At 40.7% G+C, this 23,195-nt stretch overlaps 1 protein-coding gene across 4 annotated transcripts in view; it reads left to right on the top strand.

Annotated features, from left to right (window-relative positions):
- Nucleotides 1-22,109, top strand: part of spen (spen family transcriptional repressor) — an 84,674-nt gene extending 62,565 nt beyond the window's left edge. For all 4 annotated transcript variants that reach the window (XM_052039117.1, XM_052039118.1, XM_052039116.1 and 1 more), the window contains 5 exons: nucleotides 1,654-10,219; nucleotides 17,139-17,519; nucleotides 17,928-18,122; nucleotides 19,910-20,068; nucleotides 20,803-22,109. In XM_052039117.1, coding sequence (XP_051895077.1) covers nucleotides 1,654-10,219; nucleotides 17,139-17,519; nucleotides 17,928-18,122; nucleotides 19,910-20,068; nucleotides 20,803-20,934 — 9,433 coding nt within the window. In that variant the 3' untranslated portion in view covers nucleotides 20,935-22,109. The remainder of the gene's footprint in view (nucleotides 1-1,653; nucleotides 10,220-17,138; nucleotides 17,520-17,927; nucleotides 18,123-19,909; nucleotides 20,069-20,802) is intronic.
- The last annotated feature ends 1,086 nt before the right edge of the window (nucleotides 22,110-23,195 follow it).

The raw sequence follows: 23,195 nt of genomic DNA, 5'->3' as shown, positions 1-23,195 counted from the left end.
TTTGTGGTGTCCAAATTCAAAATGACCATTGGGATTTTGATACCTGTTTGGCAGCTGTTTATTTTGATATAAATAAATAAAATACACATTGTAAAAAGAAGACAATGAGTTTTAAACAATCACTTCAGTGACTTCATGAAAATTCTCATCCATTTGAGAGTCTTCTATTGTCAGGCAGAAACTTAAAAAAAAGTGATGGGACTTGAATCTTAACCTACAACAGCAAAAGATAAATTATTTAGAGATTGCAGGCATTAAATCAATAAATAGTAACATACTTTCAAAATAAAATTAGTGCAGTAGCACAGCAAGTAGAACCATTGCCTCACAGCTCCAGCAATTTGGGTTCAATCCTGACCTCGGTTACAGTCTGTGTTTAGCTTGCACGTGCCCCTATGAAAGCATGGGTTTCCACCCACTTCCATCCACATCCTAAAGATATGCAGATAAATAAGTTAATTGGCCACTGTAAATTGCCCAAGCACATAAATAAGTGGTACTATTTTGAGGGAGTTGACAGCAGCATGGGGAGAATTAAATAAGATTCGTATAGGACTCAGTGGGCTGAAGGGCTTGTTTCTGTGCTATGTGACTCCATGATTTGTTGATTAATCAATTCTAGGTCCTTTACTAGTCAGCAAATATTGCATCTCCATATATAAGTGCATTTTCTGTGGAGCATTTGATGATTTCCTTGCTTGAATCTTAGTTCTCTAGGGGTTATGGGAACAGTTCTGTAGGAAGTGCACTGCTTTTATTGTTTTTTGGGAAACCTTTCTACCTTTTGTGTCGTATGCAGTCTTGGAACTTCACCAATGAACCACTTCACTTTTCCCCAATTTAAGAGTTTTTTTGTTCCCTGAGCTACAGTGGTTGAATGAGAAAAAATCCTCACTTTTTCCCCACACTTTGTTAGTGTTTTCAGAGCAAGCCAATCTGTGCTATCCTGTTTCAGGAATGGCTTTCACTACATCGGAACTTACAAATGCTGCCCTTTCATTTTATTTCTTTTCCATATTACACGGAAGTAGGCCATTTGACCCATAGAGTTAATGCTGCCTCTGAGAGTAATTGCATCAATCCCATTACCTCATTTCCCTGTAACCTGTTCTCTCTCATATGCCCATTAACTCTTCCCTGATTTCCCTGCCACCCATCTGTAGAAAGGACAATTTAGACTAGCCAGTTAACCTACCAGTACATTTTTGGGGTGTGGGAGAAAACCAGAGCACCTGGGGGAAATCCCACATGGCCACAGGGAGAACATGCGAACTGCACAAATTCAGTGTCAGAGGTTAGGATCAAACCTATACAGTTTGCAGATTTGTGTACAAGAAGGTAGACTTTCCAGGCAGCCACGTGCACTGATAAGAACTGGCAAAACAAAACAGATTTAAAGGGGTTGAGGTAGAAAACTTCAATAGCACAAATCTTCATGTTGGGCCATCGCTGAGTGTATCTGTCAACAGTAGCCTGTGGGGAAAAAAATTGTCTGCGGTCCTCCATTTGAGAGTAGCTAATGAAACAAGGTTCAAATCTGGAGCATTTAATTTTGGTGTCGGCCTATTTACAAATGGAAAATTAATTTTATACTGCCATTGATTTGTTTAAAAAATGGACATTTGAATTGATGTACATTTCTTTAATTAACAGGGAGGATCGGAGAGGATCATATCATGAATATCCTACAGATCGAGCATACTTTGATGCAGTTAGGGGTCCAGCTGCTGTATTCCCTGAAGATCCTCATAGAGACTATCGTGCAAGAAGTAGAGATTTTTATGCTGAATGGGATCCCTACCAGGGTGATTATTATGATCCTCGATATTATGAAGATCCACGGGAGTATAGAGACTACAGAGATCCCTATGAACAGGACATAAGGGAGTATAGTTACAGACAGCGAGAAAGGGAAAGAGAGAGAGAACGTTACGAATCTGATAGAGAACGAGATCATGAAAGGCGAACTTGCGAACGAAGCCAAAGCCCAACACATTCAAGAAGAGCTCAGAGTTGCAGTGCATCACCAACACAGTCAGAAAGGCATCAGAGTGACAGCATGGACTCGGAACGCAGAATATATAGTCGATCCTCGGATCGTAGTGGTAGTTGCAGCTCACTGTCACCTCCTCGATATGATAAAGTTGACAAGCCTGACAAAATCCGACCAGATCGTTATGATAAAAATGAAAAAGAGAAAGATCGGCTGTTTGAACCTGAAAGAGTCGATAAACGGACCCAAAGGAAAGAGAAAGTTGACAAATTAGAAAGGGCAAAAAAGATTGAAAAATCAGAAGTGGAGAAACCAGATAAGAAGGAGAAAACTGAGAAGCTCAAACTACGTAAGGTGAAACCACCAACTCCAAGTTCCCCATCTTCTGAAACAGACCAGGAAATAGATAGGGATCTAAATCCTGATGGACAAAAGGGTAAAATAAAACAAGGGAAAGAAAAAGCCGAGAAAGAAGGGGCTTCAAAAAATCGTTTGGATTTAATTCCATGTGTGGTGTTAACTCGTGTAAAGGAAAGAGAGACAAAAGTGATTGAACCCTTGGTTTTAGAGAAATCGAGAGGAAAGCCAGAGAACGATGTTGTCAAATCTCCTCCTACAGAACAAAATAAAGTACAGTTAACACGACTTGATCAGACAAAAACAGAGCTGTCAAAATCGGACCCTACTAGGCCAAAAATGTTAAAAGAGAAACTGCTTGCCAGCCAAATAGAAATTGTGGATAAGGAAGTGAAAATTAAGCATAAAAAGAACCTCAAACCCGAACCGTGTACTGATGCACCAAATGCAATGGATATTGACAAACTGGAGGCTAGGAAGAGGCGTTTTGCGGATCCAACTTTAAGAACAGACAGGCAGAAGTTAGAGGTTAAACGAAGCAGTCAAGAGGAAGAGGAACTGCGTCTAGGCCTGAAAAAACAACCTGAGTTGGCTCCCTGGAGAGAAGTGGGTAAAGAAGGAGATTTGGACCGACGACCAGTGCGGAAAGAATCACTCAAACGAGAACACAGAAAAATTAAGCAAGAAAAATTGGTTCCAGCATTCAGCCCCAGAGAAGGGCAGGAGTCTGCCACTGTTTCTGTAGGGATTGGCTTGCGGCCCAGCACGGATATACAGTCTAGATTAAGTGAACCATCTGAAGAATTGGTGGATATTCAAGAAATTGGACTGAAGAAAGTGAACACACTGAAACCTTTGACCAAGGGAACTCTTCAGCAACTGCCTCCACACCTTGATGAGATGTCTGCAGAAGGGGAAATTAAAAGAGACGAACGGAAGAGAAAATATAGTGGCACTGAAGACACAAATGATCACAAGTCCACCCATGAGAAATTGCAGACCACTGATGCAGAAGAGAAACTTGGGATTGATATTGATTACACTCAGAGTTATAGGAAACAAATGGAGCAGAACCGCAGGCTTAAGCAGCAACAGGAAATGGAGATGGCAAAATCAGAAAAATTCAACAGCCCTAGAAAAGAGAATGCAGATGAGTTTGAGAGAAGAAGTTTGGTCCATGAAGTGGGGAAGCCACCTCAGGATGTCACAGATGACTCTCCTCCAGTTAAACGGAGAAAAACTGATCAATTTGATTTTGAAATTAGCATGAAACGAGAGAGAAATTACAGGAGTTCTCGTCAGCAAAGTGAAGATTCTGAAAAAACTGTTCTTTCTCCTGGATTTCGACATATTCTCTCTTATCAGGATGAGGATGACAACTCTGACTCTCCACATCAGACATTGCTACCAAAAGAATCTAAAGTTTCTCCCAAATTAGACTCCACCATTCAAGTTCCTGTTAGAGAAGAAACTTTAAAATGCAATGCTTATGAATCAAATAAGCGAGAACAAATATTGGACTTGTCTAGAATGAAAATAACATCTCAGAGCTCTGAAGAGGAGACACCTCGTTGGGAAACACGTTTGAAACTAGATGCAAGTAGATCTGATGTTAGCTTTCCTAGTAGCATTATAAAACGAGATGGAATTCGCAAGCGTTCTGTACGTGAGCTAGAACCAGGTGAGGTACCGAGTGATTCTGATGAGGATAATGAACATAAATCGCATTCACCAAAAGCTTCAACATCTTTTGAAAGTTCTAGACTACCTTTGTTTTTCCGAAATAGGGAGGATAGGATAACAGATTTAAAGCTATCAAGTTCTCTAGAAAGAAATAAATTCTACTCCTTTGCTCTTGACAAGACGATTACCCCTGACACTAAGGCTTTACTTGAAAGGGCAAAGTCTCTGTCTTCATCTCGAGAAGAAAATTGGTCATTTCTGGATCGAGATTCTAGGTTTGCCAACTTTAGGAAAGATAAAGATAAGGAAAAGGTGGAATCGGCACCAAGGCCAATCCCCTCTTGGTACATGAAAAAGAAAAAAATTAGAACAGATTCTGACGGTAAAATGGATGAAAAGAAAGAAGACCATAAGGAAGATGAGCAAGAGAGGCAGGAACTATTTGCCTCCCGTTTCCTGCATAGCTCAATTTTTGAGCAGGATTCAAAACGCCTACAGCACCTTGAAAGAAAAGAAGATGATTTGGATGTAGTTTCTGGTAAATTATTTGGAAGGCAGGGATCTGTAGATGGCTCTAATAACACCCTAGAACTGATGCAAGAACCAGTAGTCTTGTTTCACAGTCGGTTTGTTGAATTGACACGTATGCAACAAAAAGAAAAGGAAAAGGATCAGAAACCAAAGGAACTTGAACGACGAGAAATTGAAAAAGAAGTTCAGCCTAAAACGCCCGAATCTGTTCCTGAATTAGAGGTAAAGAATACTATGCCACTTTTTAGGACTCTTATACCACCACCATCATCAATTGAACAGCAAGATACAGTTCAGAATAAAGTATTGAATGAAGCATCAGTGGTAGAAAATGTAATTTCCAGCTCAGCAGAGAATCGTACAGAATTTGCTTCTGCAGCTGATGCCCCGAAACCTGTTGTTGTTAGTGTGAGCCCTTGTGAAGTAGAACCTATTGTAAACAAGCAATTAGATGCAAATGTTACTCCAGATCTTGTGACTACTGAGGAGGAAATATCAGCTGGAGAACACCCCTCTTACTTGAATACTAAACCACCAACTCCAGGGGGAGCTGACTTACAAGAAAACTGCACAAATCCAGAAACTGAAGTGCTAGAACTCAGTGCGGATTCCTCCAAAGCTAACAAAAAAGAAGTGGCACCAGAAGACCACAAAGGAGATAAAAATCTTTCTACCACTGTCCAGTTGGATGTCAACCAGCAAGAAGAACACCTGGAGGTACCACCACAGATTTCGGATAATGAAGTAGATACTGAACCTTCTGTAGGTGTAAAAGAGAAAAGGTCTTCTCAAACCAAAAGAACAAAGGCTCCACTTCAGGCAGTCACTGCAGCCATCCCAGAAAAACCTGTCACAAGAAAAAGTGAGAGGATAGACCGTGAAAAGCTGAAGAGGTCATCATCACCTCGTGTTGATACTCAGAAGGTTCAGGAGCAGAAACTGGAGATAGAAAGAGTCTCAAAAAACACAGCAAAGTCTCCAAGTTCTGCCCCAGAATCTGAAACTGTGGAGCCAAGTTTGCCTTTAGGTAGAACAAGACGGAGAAATGTGCGATCGGTTTATGCAACAATTGATGATGGTCCAAATCTATTAAAAGACTCAGCTGATACATCACGATCAACCAGGAAAAGAGGTGATAAAGAAGTTCAGGAAACATCAAATGTACAAACGCCACCACGACGGGGTAGACCTCCAAAATCCCGCCGAAGACCAGGGGAAGAGACCCCATGTTTTAAAGCTGACCAGGTGAAACAAGAAGTTGAAGAAACAGAAACTAAAGACAGCATTGAAAGCACAAAGCCTGTTGAAGGATGGAAATCACCAAGATCACAGAAAGCGGCACATTCCTTACCTGCTTCAGCTGCTTTTAGCAGCCACATAGGAAAGAAAGTCATTAAAACAGAATCAAGGACACCTGAGATCTGTGTTGACCATAGAGATGATGTTGCAGAGCCCTTAGCTGAGCAAAGTTCAAATGAGAATATCATCAAAACCCCACTAGAGGAAAGTGAGATGGTAATTGACCAAAAAACAGACAAAAATGATGTTGCATTAGAGAAATGTTCTTCAGATAAAAATCCTGGTGAAATTGTAGATAAAAAAGCTTTGGAGAAAGGCTCAAAGTCAAAGTGTGGAAGAGGAAGGAATTCAAAAGCCAATGAAGACAAAATGTGTCTACGGAATTTGGAAATAAGACTTAGTACTGAAGAATTAAAAGTTGTTAAAAGTGATGTAGAGATGACTGGAACAGTGAAGAAAGACTCTCTGAAAAATGACAATCAGTCGCCCAAGCTAATTAAAGAAGAAACAAGTAATCCATTTTCAGAACCACCAAAATCACCAGAAAAAGAAACCCCAAAACTTGAGTGTTCGCCGGAAGCTGTACAACGTGCTAAGCAGATAGAACTTGAAAGAGCAGTGGAGAATATTGCAAAGTTAACAGAAATCCCAACTGTACATCCTTACAAAGAGACCACAAATGAACCGGATGTTAGACCAGAGGAAGAAGTAGAAAAACCTGCTCATCAGGCAAGTGAAACCGAGCTTGCAGCTGCCATTGACTCCATTATTGCAGATGAATCAGCAGAACCTGACAGCTTCGCATCTGCTCCAAGATATTCTGCTGAACAAACTGTGTCAGGCATCTCTGAAGATCAGATGGTACTCCCTACACCCCCAGATGCATTACAGCCTGAAACTGATCAGGCAATTGTAAATATACTGGAGTCTAATAACGATGTTGGTGCCTCGGGTCGGTTGTTGGCAAAAGCATCACCCTCAAATCGTTTGGTATCAAAAATCCCATCTTCAGATCGTAGTATTTCGAAAGCCCCACCCTCAGGCCATTTAATTTCTAAATTTCCTGCATCAACAGAGACCATGACTCCAGAAGTTTCCTCCTCAGTAGATAGAACGGTTTCTGAAGTTCCCTCTTCAACAGAGAGCATAATTTCTAAAGCTCCTACCTCAACAAATAGTGTAGTGACTGAAGCTACTGCAGCAGTAGATTCCACCTCAGCAGACAACATAATTTCTAAAGCTTCAGCTTCATTAGATACCATGATTTCTAAAGTTCCTGTCTCAGAAGAGAGTGTGTTATCTAAAAGCACTGTTGCAGTAGAGACTGTGATATCTAAAGTTCCTGTTTCTGTGGAGAGTGTAATATCTAAAGCTCCTTCCTCAGTGGAGAGTGTGATTTCCAAAGCTCCAACCTCAGTTGAGAATGTAGTTTCTGAACCTCCCATTGGAATAGTCAGTGTTGTTTCCCCAGCTATGTCTTCAGACAATTTGGCTTCTAAAACTTCAGTGGTGGACAGTCAGTCAGCAGTTTCAGTCAGTTCAGTTTCCAGATCTGCTTTATTGACTACTTTGGCTGAAGCAAAAGATGCTGACATGTGCCTCCAGCAGTCTGAAAATATCTCCCAGAAAACTGAGAACCTTCCGAAACCAGAACCTGTTGAAGTCCCGCGAACTCCAAGTCGCAGAGGACGTTCAAAACCTAGAACATCAAGACGTAATAGGCGAGGAAGCACTGGCAGGAAAGGAGAACTAGCAGATGGCAACAGCTCTGAACCTGAGCCAATGCCTGTTTCTACTGACATAAAGCAAAGCACTGTTACAACAGAATCCATTATAGAAAAATCTACAAAAAAAGTAGTGGTGGAACCACTTTGTGTTCCCAAGAGTGATATTGACAACATGGCTAGATTAGAAGAGTGTAAACCTGATGAAATGAAAGTTACTGTACCAAGTAAGGAGTCAGTAACTGAAGCTATTTCACCTCAGGATCCACAGCATTCTTCATGTAATGAAGATAACAAAAGTCCTCCATATTTTAAATTAAAACAACTCAATGACCATACACCTGAGTCTCAACCTAAGCAAAGTATGTCAAGAGTGGCTATTAATGCACTCCCGGCCACCACTAATGCAAAGATTTCAGTAACTCCAGCACCTGTTTTAGGAACTACACATGTTAGTTCTGGGGCTGTGTCAGATTGGATGTCAAGGCATGAAGCATCCCGTTCTTGTTCCACGCCTCCCCCTGCTGCACCTCCCCCAGATACCAAAGCTTCAGATCTTGACACAAACTCCAGTACATTGCGGAAAATTCTCATGGAGCCAAAGTATGTATCAGCCACAGGAGTTCCTACAACATTTGTTACTACAGCTATAAATGAACCATTGACTTCGGTTCGGACAGAAGAAGCTTTTCCTTCAGCTGAAATCAACAAACTGGTCTTGGATGAGAAGCCTGCAATTCCACCAAGCAGTACTGCAGGGCAACAATTGGCAGAGGTGCCAGCCTTTAATGAGAAAGAAAAGCATGTTGGTTCTTTGATCTCACCTAAAGTTACTTCTGTGATAAGCAGAATGCCACCAAGTTTAGACCAAGAGGAAATAGCAAAAGTTTCAATAAACAACCGAGGCCCTGCTAACCCTCCATCTCAGTCACCCAGCCTCCCAAATATGTCTCTGACAAAACAGAAATATAGATCAAACTTGACTGAAAACAGCAGATACAAGCTTGGAACAATGGCATTCATTGCAGATGAGACTAGACCAGTGGATAATATCCCATTAAATCAGGGGTCAAGTCCAGGACTGAGAGTAAATACATCTGAAGGAGTTGTGGTACTGAGCTACTCGGGCCAGAAGACAGAAGGTCCTCAACGAATAAGTGCTCCAATCAGCCAGATTCCACCTGCTAGTGCAGTGGACATAGAGTTTCAGCAATCTGTGTCCAAGTCACAAGCCAAACAGGAGCCAGTTTCACAATCACAACCTGTGACAAAAGGGTCACAAACTCCAACAGGCTATAGCAATGTGATTGGCACTCATTCCTCAAGCATACTTGCAGGGCATGGTGGTGCTCAGACATATAACACACCACCTGTGATTTCAAGTGTTAAACAGGAGCATCAGATCCTTGAGAAATCTGAACCTTCCATCCTTTCTCAACCAGCAGCAGTGAAGATTGTATACAATCTTCTGCCAAACATTATAACTGCTAACAAAAAAGGTGGAGAACCAGTCGTTCCCAAAATTGAACCTGTCAAAGTAACTCAACAGTCAACATTGAGCCCAGGAATCGGCACTCACCATGCTGCTATGCCAAGTAAGATGCAGTCAGACACTAACCACATCAGTTCTGGTCGTGGCACCCCAACAGAACGTGCTTTGTCTCTGCCAGTTTCCATTAAACAGGAACCCCATTCCCCACACACATCTGTTCATTCTCCTTCCTCATTTCCAAAAGTATGCCAGCCTAGTAGTACATCTTCTGCTTCCCAGTCAATAAATGCAAATATGGTTCTGAATGCTGGCCTCACAATGGCACAATTTGTTCCCAATGTCCATTTGCCAGAACAGTCTGTCATTATGCCTCCTCACAGTGTGACGCAGACTCAGGTAGTCTCCTTAGGACACCTTTCTCAGGGTGAAGTAAGAATGAATGCCCCTTCAGTACCAGGTATCCCATATGGCATTAGACCTGAGGCTCATCACCCCTCCCCTAGAGCTGTGCTCCAATCTCAGATGGAACTTCGTTCGCAACGATCAAACACGCCACAGTCAACGGTTATCAGGGACTTGTGCATGCCTCAGATATCCAATCAGCATCAACCTGATGATGATTTAATCCATTATCATGGGATTAGAAGGGGGTCAGGTCCTCTACAGCCTGATGTACTTGTGATGCAGCCAGACTACAGAATTCATCCTGGAAGTTTGCGATTGGACCAATATAATGTACCCCAGGAGATGCTGCTGCGTGACGTTCGGATGATGTATCCGCCTCTGACAGCAGTTGGCGATGTCCACAATGAATCCAGACAAGCCAGGACCCCAGAAGGATCAGTTAAAACTCCTCCAGCTAGTAAAACCCCTCAGCCAGCAAAAGAAACCCCTAAAACATCTGAAGTGAAAATGGCAAAGTCACCTCACAGTGAAGCTCGATTGATCAACGTCCCCCCTGGATTGCCCATGTCTCAGTCTGTAATGGTCTCCCACGGTGTTCAGCTCATGCACCAGGTTCCTAGTTCCTTCCATGACTATCCACGTGTATATCAAGATCTTCGGAACTTCCATCCTTCTCACCTCGGTCATCCACAGTTTGGTGGAATAAACCTACCATCACGCAGTATGACACCTCAGGCAAGTACAGCAATTTTCTTTTCTCAATTTTTTCCCTTTCTTCCAGAAACTCTTTTTGTTTTGGGATTATTCTTATTTGTGGTATTTTATTAGTGAAAGTATACAATGCAGCTTGTGAAATATATTTCTGAAGAACTCATTGTATGCTCATTGTATCCCATAAACAAATTGTGAAGTCAGGTAACCTTTTGAGTTTTACTGTATATGTCACTATTTAGAAACTGCATGAATTCCACAGTTTAGTTTAATTCTGAGGATTCTGAAATTGTAACATCTAGCAGGAGTACATTTGGCATGTGCCAGCTCTTGAATTACAATCCAGATTGTTTCTCTACTTTTTTTTTGACGGCCATGCAATTTTTTTGTTTCTTCACTTAAATTTTCGGTCCAGTTCCACCATCATTTTGGACAATGCATTCTGAATTATAATACCTTGCAGTATTCGAAAAGAAATCTCTGACTCTTTTAAATAGGTGTTTTATGGTTTCTCACTCTTCTGCTTGTAAGGACAATTTTTCCTTAATTTGCTCTCAATACTATTCATGATTTTGAATGCCTTTATTAGATCTTCTCTTTTTGGAGAGTAAAGTTCCAGTGATCTCTCCAGAGTTCCTGCTACCATTTAATTAAGTCTCCTTTGCAGTCTCAAAGGCTGTGATATTCTTCATAATGTGTGATCCCTTGAATTGGGTGATTTATAACAGGTTAGTGTAACTTGGTTTTTGTATTCTCTGCCACTAGCCTACAACTAACACCATTACATCTGAAGTTCTGCAACCATCTATTCTTAGACCATTCTTTGTTTCTGAATCTAAATCCAACCTCTTAGCAATATGATCTGGAAACATTTTGTGTGTAAATTGATAAGACACAGTTGTCCTGAGTACTGTCTCTCTCAACCCCACTTGTGTCACTTTTTTTACATTCATTTTTCAGAATGTGGACATTCCTAGCAAGGCTGGCATTTATTGCCCATCCCTACTAGCCCTTGGGAAGGTGGCATGAGCCAAGCCTTCAATCTTTGCAGTCCTTCTGGTGAAGATATTCCAGAGTGCTACTGGGGAGGGAACTCCATGATTTTAAGCTGGTGACAATAAAGCACCAATGATACATTTTTCCAAATAAGCATGGTGTGTGACTTGAAGGAGAACCTGCCGGTGCTGGTGTTCATACATACAAGCTGGTTTTCTCCTTTGATGTAGCCGATTTGCTAATGGAGTAGCCCAGGCGAGTTTGTGGACGGTAAACTCAGAGCCAGTATGTACCAATGGTGTAGAGAATTAACGTTTAGGGTGGCAGATGGGGTTCCAATCAAGTGGACTGCTTTGTTTTGGATGGTGTTGAGTCTCTAGAAAGTTGTTGGCATTGCATTTATCCAGATAAGTGGAGAGATTTGTCATGCTCCTAACTTATGCCATTTAATGGTGTGAAGGCTTTTAGATGTCAGGAAGTGAGTCACTCACGTAGAAACCCCAGCTTGTGCCCACTATCATTAGCCATGGTGTTTATGTGACTGGTTGAGTTGAGTTTCTGGTCACTGGTAACTCCCAGAATGATGATGGTGGGCTCTTTGCATCAGTATTGCCATTGAATGTCAGGGGTAGGTGATTAGACTCTTGTTGGAAATGGTCATTGCCTACTACTTTTGTGTCATGAATGCTACTTCGCTCAAGCCTAAATATCTAAGTCATCCCGTGTACAGGTAAGGACTGATTCATTTGCTGAAGATTTGCAAATGTAACGGAACACCATGCACTCTTCAGCAAACCTCCACACTTCTGACCTTATGATGGAAGGTAAGTAATTGATGAAGCAGCTGAAGAGGGTGGGGCCAAGGCATTGCCCACAGAAACTCTCCCACTGATGTCCTGGGACTGGAGTCATTGACTGCCACTCACCTTCCTTTGCACAAGATATGACTCCATCCATTGGAGTGTTTACTCTTGCTGCCTGTTGACTTCGTTTTTAACCAGGGTTCTTTGATGCCACACTTAGTCAAATGCTGCCTAGATGTCAAGGGCAGTCACTCTTCGTTCACCTCTGGAATTCAATCCATTGGTCCATATTTGGTCCAATATAACTAACTAGTCCTGGAGAAGCCCAGGCTTAGTGTCGATGAGCTGGTAAGTGCGACTCGATAGCAATGCTGACAACACCCTCCATCACTTTGCTGGTGATTGAAACTAAACTGATGGGGCCGTAATCAGCTGGATTGCATTTGCTCTACCTTTTGTTCATGGAACATACCTTGGCAATTTTTTACATTGATGAATAAATGCCAGTGCTGTAACTATACTGGAACAGTCTAGCTAGAGGCATAGCTAGTTTTGGAGAGCAAGTCTTCAGTACTACAGCTGGGATGTTATCTGATTCCATTGCCTTTGCTGGTGTCCCATGTTCTCAGCCATTTCTTGATGATCTGTGGAGTAAATCAAATTGGCTGAAGATTGCATCTGGGATAGTGCTTTCAGCCAAGATAAGTCATCTATTTGGTACTTCTGACTAAGTATTATTGTGAATGCTTCAGCCCTGCCATTTTGAGGGTGGGGATATTTTTCTTCAAGGCACGTGCTCACATTTGCTATATAATGTTTATCACCCTCACAATTTTAGAGGTCTGCTCCTTTGGCTGTGGGATTGCTTAGCTCTGTTGCATGCATGTAGTCCAGTGCTTCAGCACACACTTTTTAAGTATGCTACTTCTCCAACATCCAGTATTGAATGAGTAGACATTTCATCAAATTAATTATAAAGAAGATTAAAGCCATCACCTCCATCCATCTTCCTAGCCACTGTCTGCTGCTGAACCAGATTGTCAGCAACAGAGATCTCAATTGACCCTGAGCTACTTAATTTCTCCATTGCCAAATCTCCAAGTTGTTTATGATCATTATTTTCTCCACATATTTGCTTCAGCTTATATGCTTCAGAATCCTTCATCTATCCCTTTTATTATTTTGGATCAGACTTTTCCAAGAGTTTCTGGCTTCCTATCATGCACCTACCTTAAAACATTGATTCGTTCAAAGCTTGTCCGCTTACACCCCAAGTTACACCCTTCATCCATCAACCCTGCGTTAATTGACTTACATTGACAACATGCTTTATTTAAAATTACTTGGTGTAATTTTCAAATTCCTTCTGGGTCTTACCATTATCTGTCCCTGTACCCTCATCCAATCTTATCAGCTTTCAGAATCACTATCCTTCTCTAGTTTTAGTGCATGCCCAATTTTATTTACTTCAGCATTGGTGGTTTGCCTTTAGCTACCTCTGCCTTAAGATCTGGAATTCCCTTCCTAAATCTCTCTGCCTCTGTACATCTCGTTCCTCCTTCAAAGTACGTTTAAAAACGGACCTCTTTAAACGGGTTTTGGGTGACTTAACCTAATTATCTTCTTATGTGGCTTGTTGCCAAAGTTTGTTTGATAATACTGCTATGATCTGCCTTGGGGTATTTTGCCAAGTTGAAGACATGATATATGTTGTTTATAATGTCAAGTGTCCTTTATTTTTAGCAGTTTTCCCAAATCTTGTTGCCAGCTTCAAAGATTTGTTTACAAACATCCCCAGGTTCCTCTTCCTTTTGAGAAATATTTACTCTGCATTTGATAGCCCAATTATAATTGAGAATTTGCAACTCAAAAGGTTACACCCATTTTTTTTAATATAGGCATGTACAGACAAACAATAGGACCTTTCACATTCATTGGACATCACAAATCTCTTTTCAATAATATTTACAATGAATGTAATTACTATTGTACTGTAAGAAACATAGCAGTCTATTTGTGGTAAGAAGGTTCCACGATTAGCAATAGCATAATGACCAGCTAATCTGTATTTCACGTGATGATGATGGAAGAGAATTGCTTCAGAGCTTCCAGTGATGTTTTTTTCCTGAGAAAACAACATAGTAGAGCAAGAGTAGGCCATAAAGCCATGCAAGCTAGCTTGCTGTTCAATGACTGATCGACCATTTAAAAACGACCGCTTTGTTCAGTCCCATATTCCTTTATGCCCTTTGAGTCCAAAAATCTATTAATCTCTGCCTTGAATATTAACACAAGAAATCTCATCTGTCGACTTTCTTGTATGATGCATAGCTGAATCTCGATCTGCAAGCAGACCACTCATGTCACACTGGTAGCACAGTTTTATGAAGGCTTGGTGGACCTTGCATAGATTCCTCTTTGATGACTCCTGCTGAAAATTATGAGCTACAGTCTTGCAGGTTGTGCACCATGTAATCTAATTTTCTATGGCATTTCCCCATATCAAATTGTCAGACCCACAGGCCTTCAGGTTAGTTCTGAGTGTATCTTTCTACATCTTTTTCAGACTTCTCGAAGTATTGTCCTTGCTGTAGTGGACTCTTTGGCAAAATCTCTGGAATATATAAACCTGACATTTTTTGATATGGTCAGCCCAGAATAGTTCTGCTAAAATAAGTATTGCTTTGATAACTAATGCACCATTTCTCAAAAATAGCAGTATTTGGAATCTCGTTCTTCCATGTGTTATGTGCATTTTTTTTTGAAGATATGGATGAAAAAGCTTGAGTTTTGAAATGAGGTAATAGTCTGACTTGCAGGTATTCAGTAATGAGGACAATATGACAGCCATTTAGACATCAACCTTAGTCTTCAGATATATGCCATGAAGATTACGTAAACATTTGGTCAAGCATCCAAACACAGCACTGGATTTGACAACTTGATCATTAAATATAACCAGGGGCTGATCAACTAACCTCTCTATTGTAGAAAATTCCAAAGATTCACATTCCTTCCTAAGTGGAGAAAATTAGCAGACCACTTCTCCTGAGACTAGGCACCTGAGGCCTGTACTCCTCTGCCAAAGGAAAAGACCTCTCAGAATCTATTCCGATGATGCATCTCTCAATCTTTTATATTTTAGTGAAATTATTACTCATTCTTCTGAACTCTGATCTCACATAATCTCTCTTCATTGAACATCCTTGTCATCTCGGGAATTAGTCTAGGCAGTCTGTACTACATTAACACCAAAAAGGATAACCATAAGTCCACATTACATTCCAAATGCAATTTTATTATTATCATTTACAATTGTAAGCTATCTCAAAATGCAGACAAAGCCAATATTCCTTTTGGCTTTCTAGTCACTTGCTACACCCAAATATTGGCTTCCTGTTTTCTGTACCCAGAAATGTAGGTCCCTTTGATCACAACGTTTATTGGTTTCTAATCATGTACCAAACTGTTTTTCTATTCTTCCCCAAATTACATTACATCTTGTTCACTTGATCAATGTTTGTATCTCTTTGTGGTTTGTTTGCCTGTTTTCCCACCTATTGTCAGAAGTAACACACAAAAAGCTGGAGGAACTCAGTGGGTCAGGCAGCATCTATGATCCATAGATGCTGCCTGACCCGCTGAGTACCTCCAGCTTTTAGCGTGTTGCTCCAGATTTCTAGCATTTGCAGCCTCCCTTGCATCTCCTTGTATTGTCAGAAGGCTTGGATATACTAGACTTGACCATTTAATTATCTATATCATTAACGTAGATTATAAACAGTTCTGATCCCTGTGACACTCTGCTAGTTTCAAGTCAAGTGATTTTCCTGCACTTCCAGACAGAGCAGCTTGAGGATCTCCTGCTCTGTCTGCTGATGGCAATATTGTAAATTCTACTTTCCTTATAGGATTGGATTTTTTTTAATTGTTCTCAAATTTGTAGGTTCAGTATCTTTTTTTTGAGTATGTTAATTGAAAATTTTACTTACTGTAATTGTTTTGATTGCTTTAATTGTTTTTACTTAGATTGTCAATGCATTTAGTTCCCATCTACATATTTGTCTTGTATGTCAGTGAACTATTTTCTTCAAGGATGCCTCACAGACTTGAAATTTACCTTTGGAATTGGGCTCACACCCCAAATCGGAAATGAAGTGCACCATCTAGCTAATGGATTCCACAAATATCAACTCTAAGGCTTTTGATGATTTCGTTTTGTCTGTCTCTCTGACTTCCTGTAATCAATAGAAGAAAATTAAAGTTCACTTATTTCCTGCATATTCTTTCTATTTTTTTTGCTGAGTGTTTGCACTCACACTCTCCCCATTTTCTTGAAGGACATTCGTGATTGATTACAGTCATCAGTATTAAGCTCATTGTTCACTTTTCCTGATTATTCCCAAGTTGCATGCACAGTGTTCTTATATGTCTGCATACCTGATATTTTATCCATGTTTAACTTTTTTTAATGATTGACTGAGGCATTGCTGATCTGTTTTATCCTCAATGTAGGCAAGATCTGTATTCAGTAACTACACAACCATGAATCTCTTGTGACTCCAACAAAAACTAATGTACAAACTTCTGTCCTGGCTTTGAGCTTTTCTGTTCCATAACTGTATGAACAGTTATGTAAGAAGATCCCCTGAACAATTTGGTGGCCTTGTAAAGCCCAGATCCCTTTGTTGATTGGATTTCTTTCTTCCATTCTCTCCACACCACTACACCTTTCAACCATATCATCAATTGAAATATTTTCCACCCTTCCAAAAGCCATCATTTCAGTGTAGGATACTCCAAAATTATGTTTTCCATTAATGAAGGAGTTCTCTGTTTTTGGAATTATCTGTGAAAGGTATGGTTCTACATGATATGTCACATCATTGTTTCCTTCCTATCAAAGGCTTCTACTCAAATCTTCTAAAATATTGTGGGGATGGTGGCTAATTCTCAACATTAAAAATAGGCCTAAAAAGACAAATTCCAGGTGACAGTCCTCACCAGATCATTGAGGATGTGGGGTAATTAGTATGCAATTTTGCTGAGGTTGTCTTAATGCATTAATAAGACAATTGATGTGAAATAATAAGTTCAAGAATATTTTCAGTTCCATGTTTGTAAAACTGTCTATTTCTTAATAGGGTATTTCGGAAGGGGAACATGTTCATCCTGGACAGAGAAGTAAAACTCCACAAATATCCCAGGATACCAGACTGTCAGGGCAGGTGGAACTGCACTCACCTCACCTGCAGCATCTACAGAGAGAGCGTGTTCAACCAGAAGCTAATCCAACTTCCTATCCTTCTCCAACTGGAGTGTCTTTGCCAATCAAACATGAACTGTCCTCACCTCACCAAACACTAACCCCAAAACAGCCATCGTTTATTTCCACACAGTCCTCAACACCAGGAGCAGCCCCATCACCTGTAATATCCAGACCAGACCATCAGACTACTGGAAAGCAGGAACCACAGGCATCATCAGGCTCACAAAGACCTGTGGACATGGTGCAGCTTCTAACTGTAAGCATCAACTTCATCGCTATCTTTAAGATGGGCATCTTCAATTTATTTACTAACATGAGAGTTTAAAGTTAAATAAACCCAAGATTTCAAATCATGTATGAAATGTTAAGATTGAATGTGGAGGTTATTTACCCATATGGGTGTTACCTGGTGATCACTGTTTCTCCTGTATCTACCTCTATTGTCATTTTGACTCTTTTGCTTCTCATCTTGTCCAATTTGTTTCATATTTCCACCTAACCATTTTCCATGATTCAAATGAAGTACGCTTCTAACTCAAATTTGAAGAATAAACTGCTTTTCAAGAATTTGCATTTATTAGAGGGATTGATAGAATATTGCTGAAATGCAGCAAGTTTAAAGGATTGTTGTGTGATTTACATTTTAAAACATTTATCTCTTTAGAAATACCCAATTGTGTGGCAGGGTCTGCTAGCTCTTAAGAATGACACAGCTGCAGTACAACTACATTTTGTGTCTGGCAACAATGTGCTGGCTCATCGATCGCTTCCAGCATCAGAGGGTGGACCTCCTCTCAGAATTGCTCAGCGCATGCGTCTGGAAGCAACACAGCTAGAAGGCGTAGCCCGCAGAATGACAGTAAGTGACTTTAAAATGCCTTATTGGGCATTAAGTGCTCCAACAGCGATGTCTTTTTTAACATAAGAACTAGGAGCAGGAATAGTCCATCTGGCCCGTCGAGCCTGTTCCGCCATTCAATAAGATCATGGCTGATCTGGCTGTGGACTCAGATCCACCTACCTGCCTTTTCCCCATAACCCTTAATTCCCCTACTATGCAAAAATCTATCTAACTGTCTCTTAAATATATTTAATGAGGTAGCCTCTACTGCTTCCCTGGGCAAAGAATTCCACAAATTCACTACTCTATGGGAAAAGCAGTGTCTCCTCATCTCCATCCTAAATCTATTCCCCAAATCTTGAGGCTATATCCCCTAGTTCTAGTCTCACCTACCAATGGAAACAACCTTCCTGCCTCTATCTTATCTATCCCTTTCATAATTTTATGTTTCTATAAGATCCCCTCTCACTCTTCTGAATTCCAGCAAGAATAGTCCCATGCGACTGACTTAGCCTCTCCTCGTAGGCTAACCCCCCTCATCTCCGGAATCAACCTGGTGAACCACCTCTGCATCACCTCCAAAGCCAGTATTTCTTTCCTCGAGTAAAGAGCCCAGAACTGCATGCAGTACTCCAGGTGCAGCCTCACCAGTACCCTGTACAGTCGCAGCATTAACCTCTCTGCTCTTAAATTCAATCCCTCTAGCATTGAAGGCCAACATTCTATTTGCCACCTTGATAACCTGTTGCACCTGCAAACCAACCTTTTGCGATTCATGCACAAGCACTCCCAAGTCCCGCTGCGCAACAGCATGCTGCGATCTTTCACCATTTAAATAATAATCTGATCTATTTTTCCTTCCAAGTTGGGTGACCTCGCATTGACCAACATTGTACTCCATCTGCCAGAACCTTGCCCACTCACTTAACCTATTTATATCTCTCTGCAGACTCTCCGCATCCTCTGCACAATTTGCTTTTCCACTCAATTTAGTGTCATCAGCAAACTTAGATAGGCTACACTCGGTCCCGTCTTCCAAATCGTGAACAGTTGCGGGCCCAGCACCGACCCCTGCGGTACCCTGCTGACCACTGATTGCTAACCAGAGAAACACCCATTTATCCCAACTCTCCGCCTTCTGTTGGTTAACCAATCCTCTATCCATTGCTAATACATTACCCCCAACTCCATGCATACTTATGGATAAGTCTTTTATGCAGCACTTTATCGAATGCCTTCTGGAAATCCAAGTACACAGCATCCACCTGTTCCCCTCTATCCACTGTGCTCATTATATCCTCAAAGAACTCCAGTAAGTTTGTCAGCAGGACCTACCCTTCCTGAATCCATGTGCCTGATGGAGCCACTTCTATCCAGATGTCTCGGTATTTCTTCTTTAATGATAGCTTCAAGCATTTTCCCGACTACAAACATTAATGTAAGTAGCCTATAGTTACCAGCCTTTTGCCTACATCCTTTTTTAAACAGTGGCATGATATTCGCTGCCTTCCAATCCGCCGGGGCCTGCCCAGAGTCCAGAGAATTTTGGTAAATTATCTCAAGCTCCTCTACTATAACTTTTGCCAGTTCTTTCAGTACCCTGGGATGCATCCCATCAAGACCAGGGGACTTGTCTACCTTTAGACCCAATAGTTTGCTCATCACCACCTCTGTTGTGACAGCGATTGTATCAAGGTCCCCACCGCATTGCATCCATAACATCTCTCTTTGATGTTGCAAGTTTAATTGGGGCACTTGCAAAGAAAGAAATGTTTGAAAATTAATTCACAGATTTTGTTTTCTAGGTGGAAACTGATTACTGCTTATTATTGGCATTACCTTGTGGCCGTGATCAGGAAGATGTAGTGAGTCAGACAGAGTCACTGAAGGCTGGTTTTATCAGCTATCTACAGCTCAAGCAAGCTGCTGGAATCATCAATGTTCCAAATCCTGGCTCGAATCAGGTACGTTATCAAACTGAAATCCATTTGTGTGTTTTTGTTTTGCCATCTGAGGGAATGCCAAATAAGCATGGGCTGTGTTGCAGGCGATGTCATTCATTCAGGAGTGATAACATGTTGCTCTCTGGTTCTAAGTGTTGTATTATTTTGAATTAGTTTCTTTTCAATAATTAGAAATACTGTGCTGCCCCCAGGAAAGCAAAAGAACACTGGAATGCAACTGAACAGTATTATAAGAATTTTTAGTGGGCTGTAGGAAATAGGTAATTGCATCTTGCAATGAGGTGTAAATAATAGCATGTACTTTAGGATGAGGTAGTTGGTAACAGGAAGGTAAGGCACGCTTTCATTGCTTACCTTCCCTTTCCACCCCTCATCGAAACTGACCATCTCTGTGCCATTTCTGTCTTCTTGCCTGCCGGATGTGCTGTTTTTTGTCCCAGATCATGCTGTATTCCCAGTTGGTGGAATTTCTGAGGAGGAATCTGATCAGTTTCTAAACAGTTAATATTGATGAATTTTAAGGGGATCATTTCTGAGCATCCTGACATACTGAAGCTGATTTTTATGCCCCTCTCAACTAAATAAAATCAAATCTTACTAGTGAATCAAAATGGTTAATGGGGAGTTGTATTACTATTTTAAGAGTGACCTTTTTAAAAAAAAAGTTATTCTACAGGAATCCTACTCATGTTTTGAAAGCTACATCCACTAATTTTGTTCCTTTCTCTTTACAGCCTGCTTACGTTCTTCAAATATTCCCACCCTGTGAATTCTCTGAAAGTCATCTATCCCGCCTAGCCCCAGATTTGCTTGCCAGCATCTCCAACATCTCCCCCCATTTGATGATCGTCATCGCTTCAGTGTGAGCATTTGGTTTGCTCTCTTTTTTAATCTTGAACTCCGTTACACTGCCAACTGCCAATCTTCTTCCAAGCAAGGCCCGACTTGGACAATGGGCAGCTACGTGTTTACAATGTTTCCAGTCCTGGGCGAACTGGTGGGCTCCAGTGGCAGAGTGGAAACCCCTCTATGTAATCCTGCACTCTCGGCGATTCCTGTTATGTGAATTGGGATTACCATTGCACTATATTAGTGACTTGGTGACTGTATGGCAGTAGATTGTTATGGATCTTATCATGGTAGCATCCTGGACCCCTCTGATGGACTTGAAGGCAGGACCTTAGAATCCCTACCTATTTCAGCAGGGCCAGTTTTGGGATGCTTTTCAACCCCACCGTCAATAGTAATGATCAACTTTTTCCTTTTGTAAATCTCCTTTCTTTGAGAAGGAATCAAATGGACTGTTGCTGAGAGAAGAGGGATGAACAGTTTAAGCCGAAAAGGGAAATAAAGCTGGTGGGAAATGCTGAATCCTTGGAACCATGAATTCAAACTTTGCTGAGATGAAAAAAAACATACAATTTTACCTGTGCCAAAATGCATTTTCAGAGAAATCTTATTTTCATATGCGGACTTTGTACTTTCATTCATTCTTAAGTGCGCTTCACTGCTCCTTAACGCTGCCCTTCAAGATGTGAGAGTATTTTATGCTTGTCAGGACATCTGTTCAATCTCATTAATTTATAAATTCTTTCCACAGTCCTTACTTTGTTTTTTTAATCCTTCTTGTTTTTTGGAGCAATCCAAGTCAGATTTAAGCCAATGTGGTGAAAAGTGGTCTCCAATACGCAGCAAAAACTGGTACTGAATAAATAAACCCCCTTTTCCTAACCAATATGGGAGGGGGACACAAGGGGACTGGTACTCCTGAGAAAATAGGGGCTGCGCTGTCTGAGCCAGCCACAAATGCTGTAACTACCTACTGACAGCAAGCAGTCTCCTTGTACTTTTTAATGGCGTTTGTACATAGTACTTTTGGAATTCTGTGCTTTGGTCTGATCTGATTAACTTGTGTAAAAAAGAAAGGAAACCCCAACCCCCAGACTTGAACCGTGTTACACAGTGCTGTAAATATTTGTAAAACTCAAAACAATTCTTTCATGGTAATGTTGAAGGCACTTATAATTTTGATACACAGAATAAAAATCTTAGCACATTATAGAAGATATTGCACTATTCTCTCTGAACTGAACATATAACTTACCTGCCAGCTGGCATCATTTAGTGTTGCTGGATTTTTCTGATGAGTAGATGATCTTTAAGATGTCTCATGGAATTTAAGATCAACAATGCCTGTTTCAGGCTGCACCACTCCATACAGTTGTGGCAACTGCACCTTCTGGACCTGATCTGTGACCACAGAATCCACTAAAAGTGATTTCAAGGAGTAGTTTAGTAGTGAATGTGTTAATGCTGACAATGATCTTTGATGTGGCTATATAATTATACTGCTGCTGATCTGGGAGCAACTACAGAAAGCAGAACTAATTTTCTCAGTTTAAGACCTGAGTATGTTTATCTTCCAGGTTTAACTCATTCCAATTTTTATCATATTGGTTGTATAGGAATACTTTGGAATATATTGCCTTTTGCATTCATTGATGGAGTGGACCATCACATACTGGGAGTTCCCTGCTGTCTTAATTATGTCAAGTTAACAGTAACTGTCCTGGCTATATCTAGCAAAATTTCAGTTTCCTGGGTTTGAAAAAAAAACACAACTAAAAAGGTTATTTGAAATTTTGAAGTCTGTTCAGGAACCAAGACCTGAAGTGGAACATGATTAGAATTTTATATCTTAACTCAAGCAATTGTTTAAATTAGATGATCTCTCCTTTTCTCCATTTGTACTGTTAAAATTTAGATAGTTTCATTCTTAATGCTTGATGGGCTTTCAGTTCTGCTAAAGTTAAGCTTTTATTTTTCTAACTGAATGAAGTTGGTATTTCTGGTCATATTGGTGAGTGGAGCCATCACGTACACTTCAGATATATTTTATCTTTGTTCAGACAAAAATATGATGTTTATAGTGTTGTTTTACTTGCACATTTGCACACTTGGTGTTTGCAGGTAGATAATTATCCAAAACTGGTACAGTGGATCTGTGTACATTACGTTACTGTGACACCAAGTACTTTTGTACAGTACGTAACTTTGTTTACCATGCAATTACTAGTTCTAGCCATAAATGAGGGATTTGGATTTATAAATGGATGTTGAGTGTAGG

This window comes from Pristis pectinata, chromosome 26 (genome assembly GCF_009764475.1).
Source record: "Pristis pectinata isolate sPriPec2 chromosome 26, sPriPec2.1.pri, whole genome shotgun sequence".
Classification (NCBI taxonomy): Eukaryota; Metazoa; Chordata; class Chondrichthyes; order Rhinopristiformes; family Pristidae; genus Pristis; species Pristis pectinata.
Note: the sequence above shows the minus strand (reverse complement) of the source record. Positions and strands in the feature narration are given on the sequence as shown.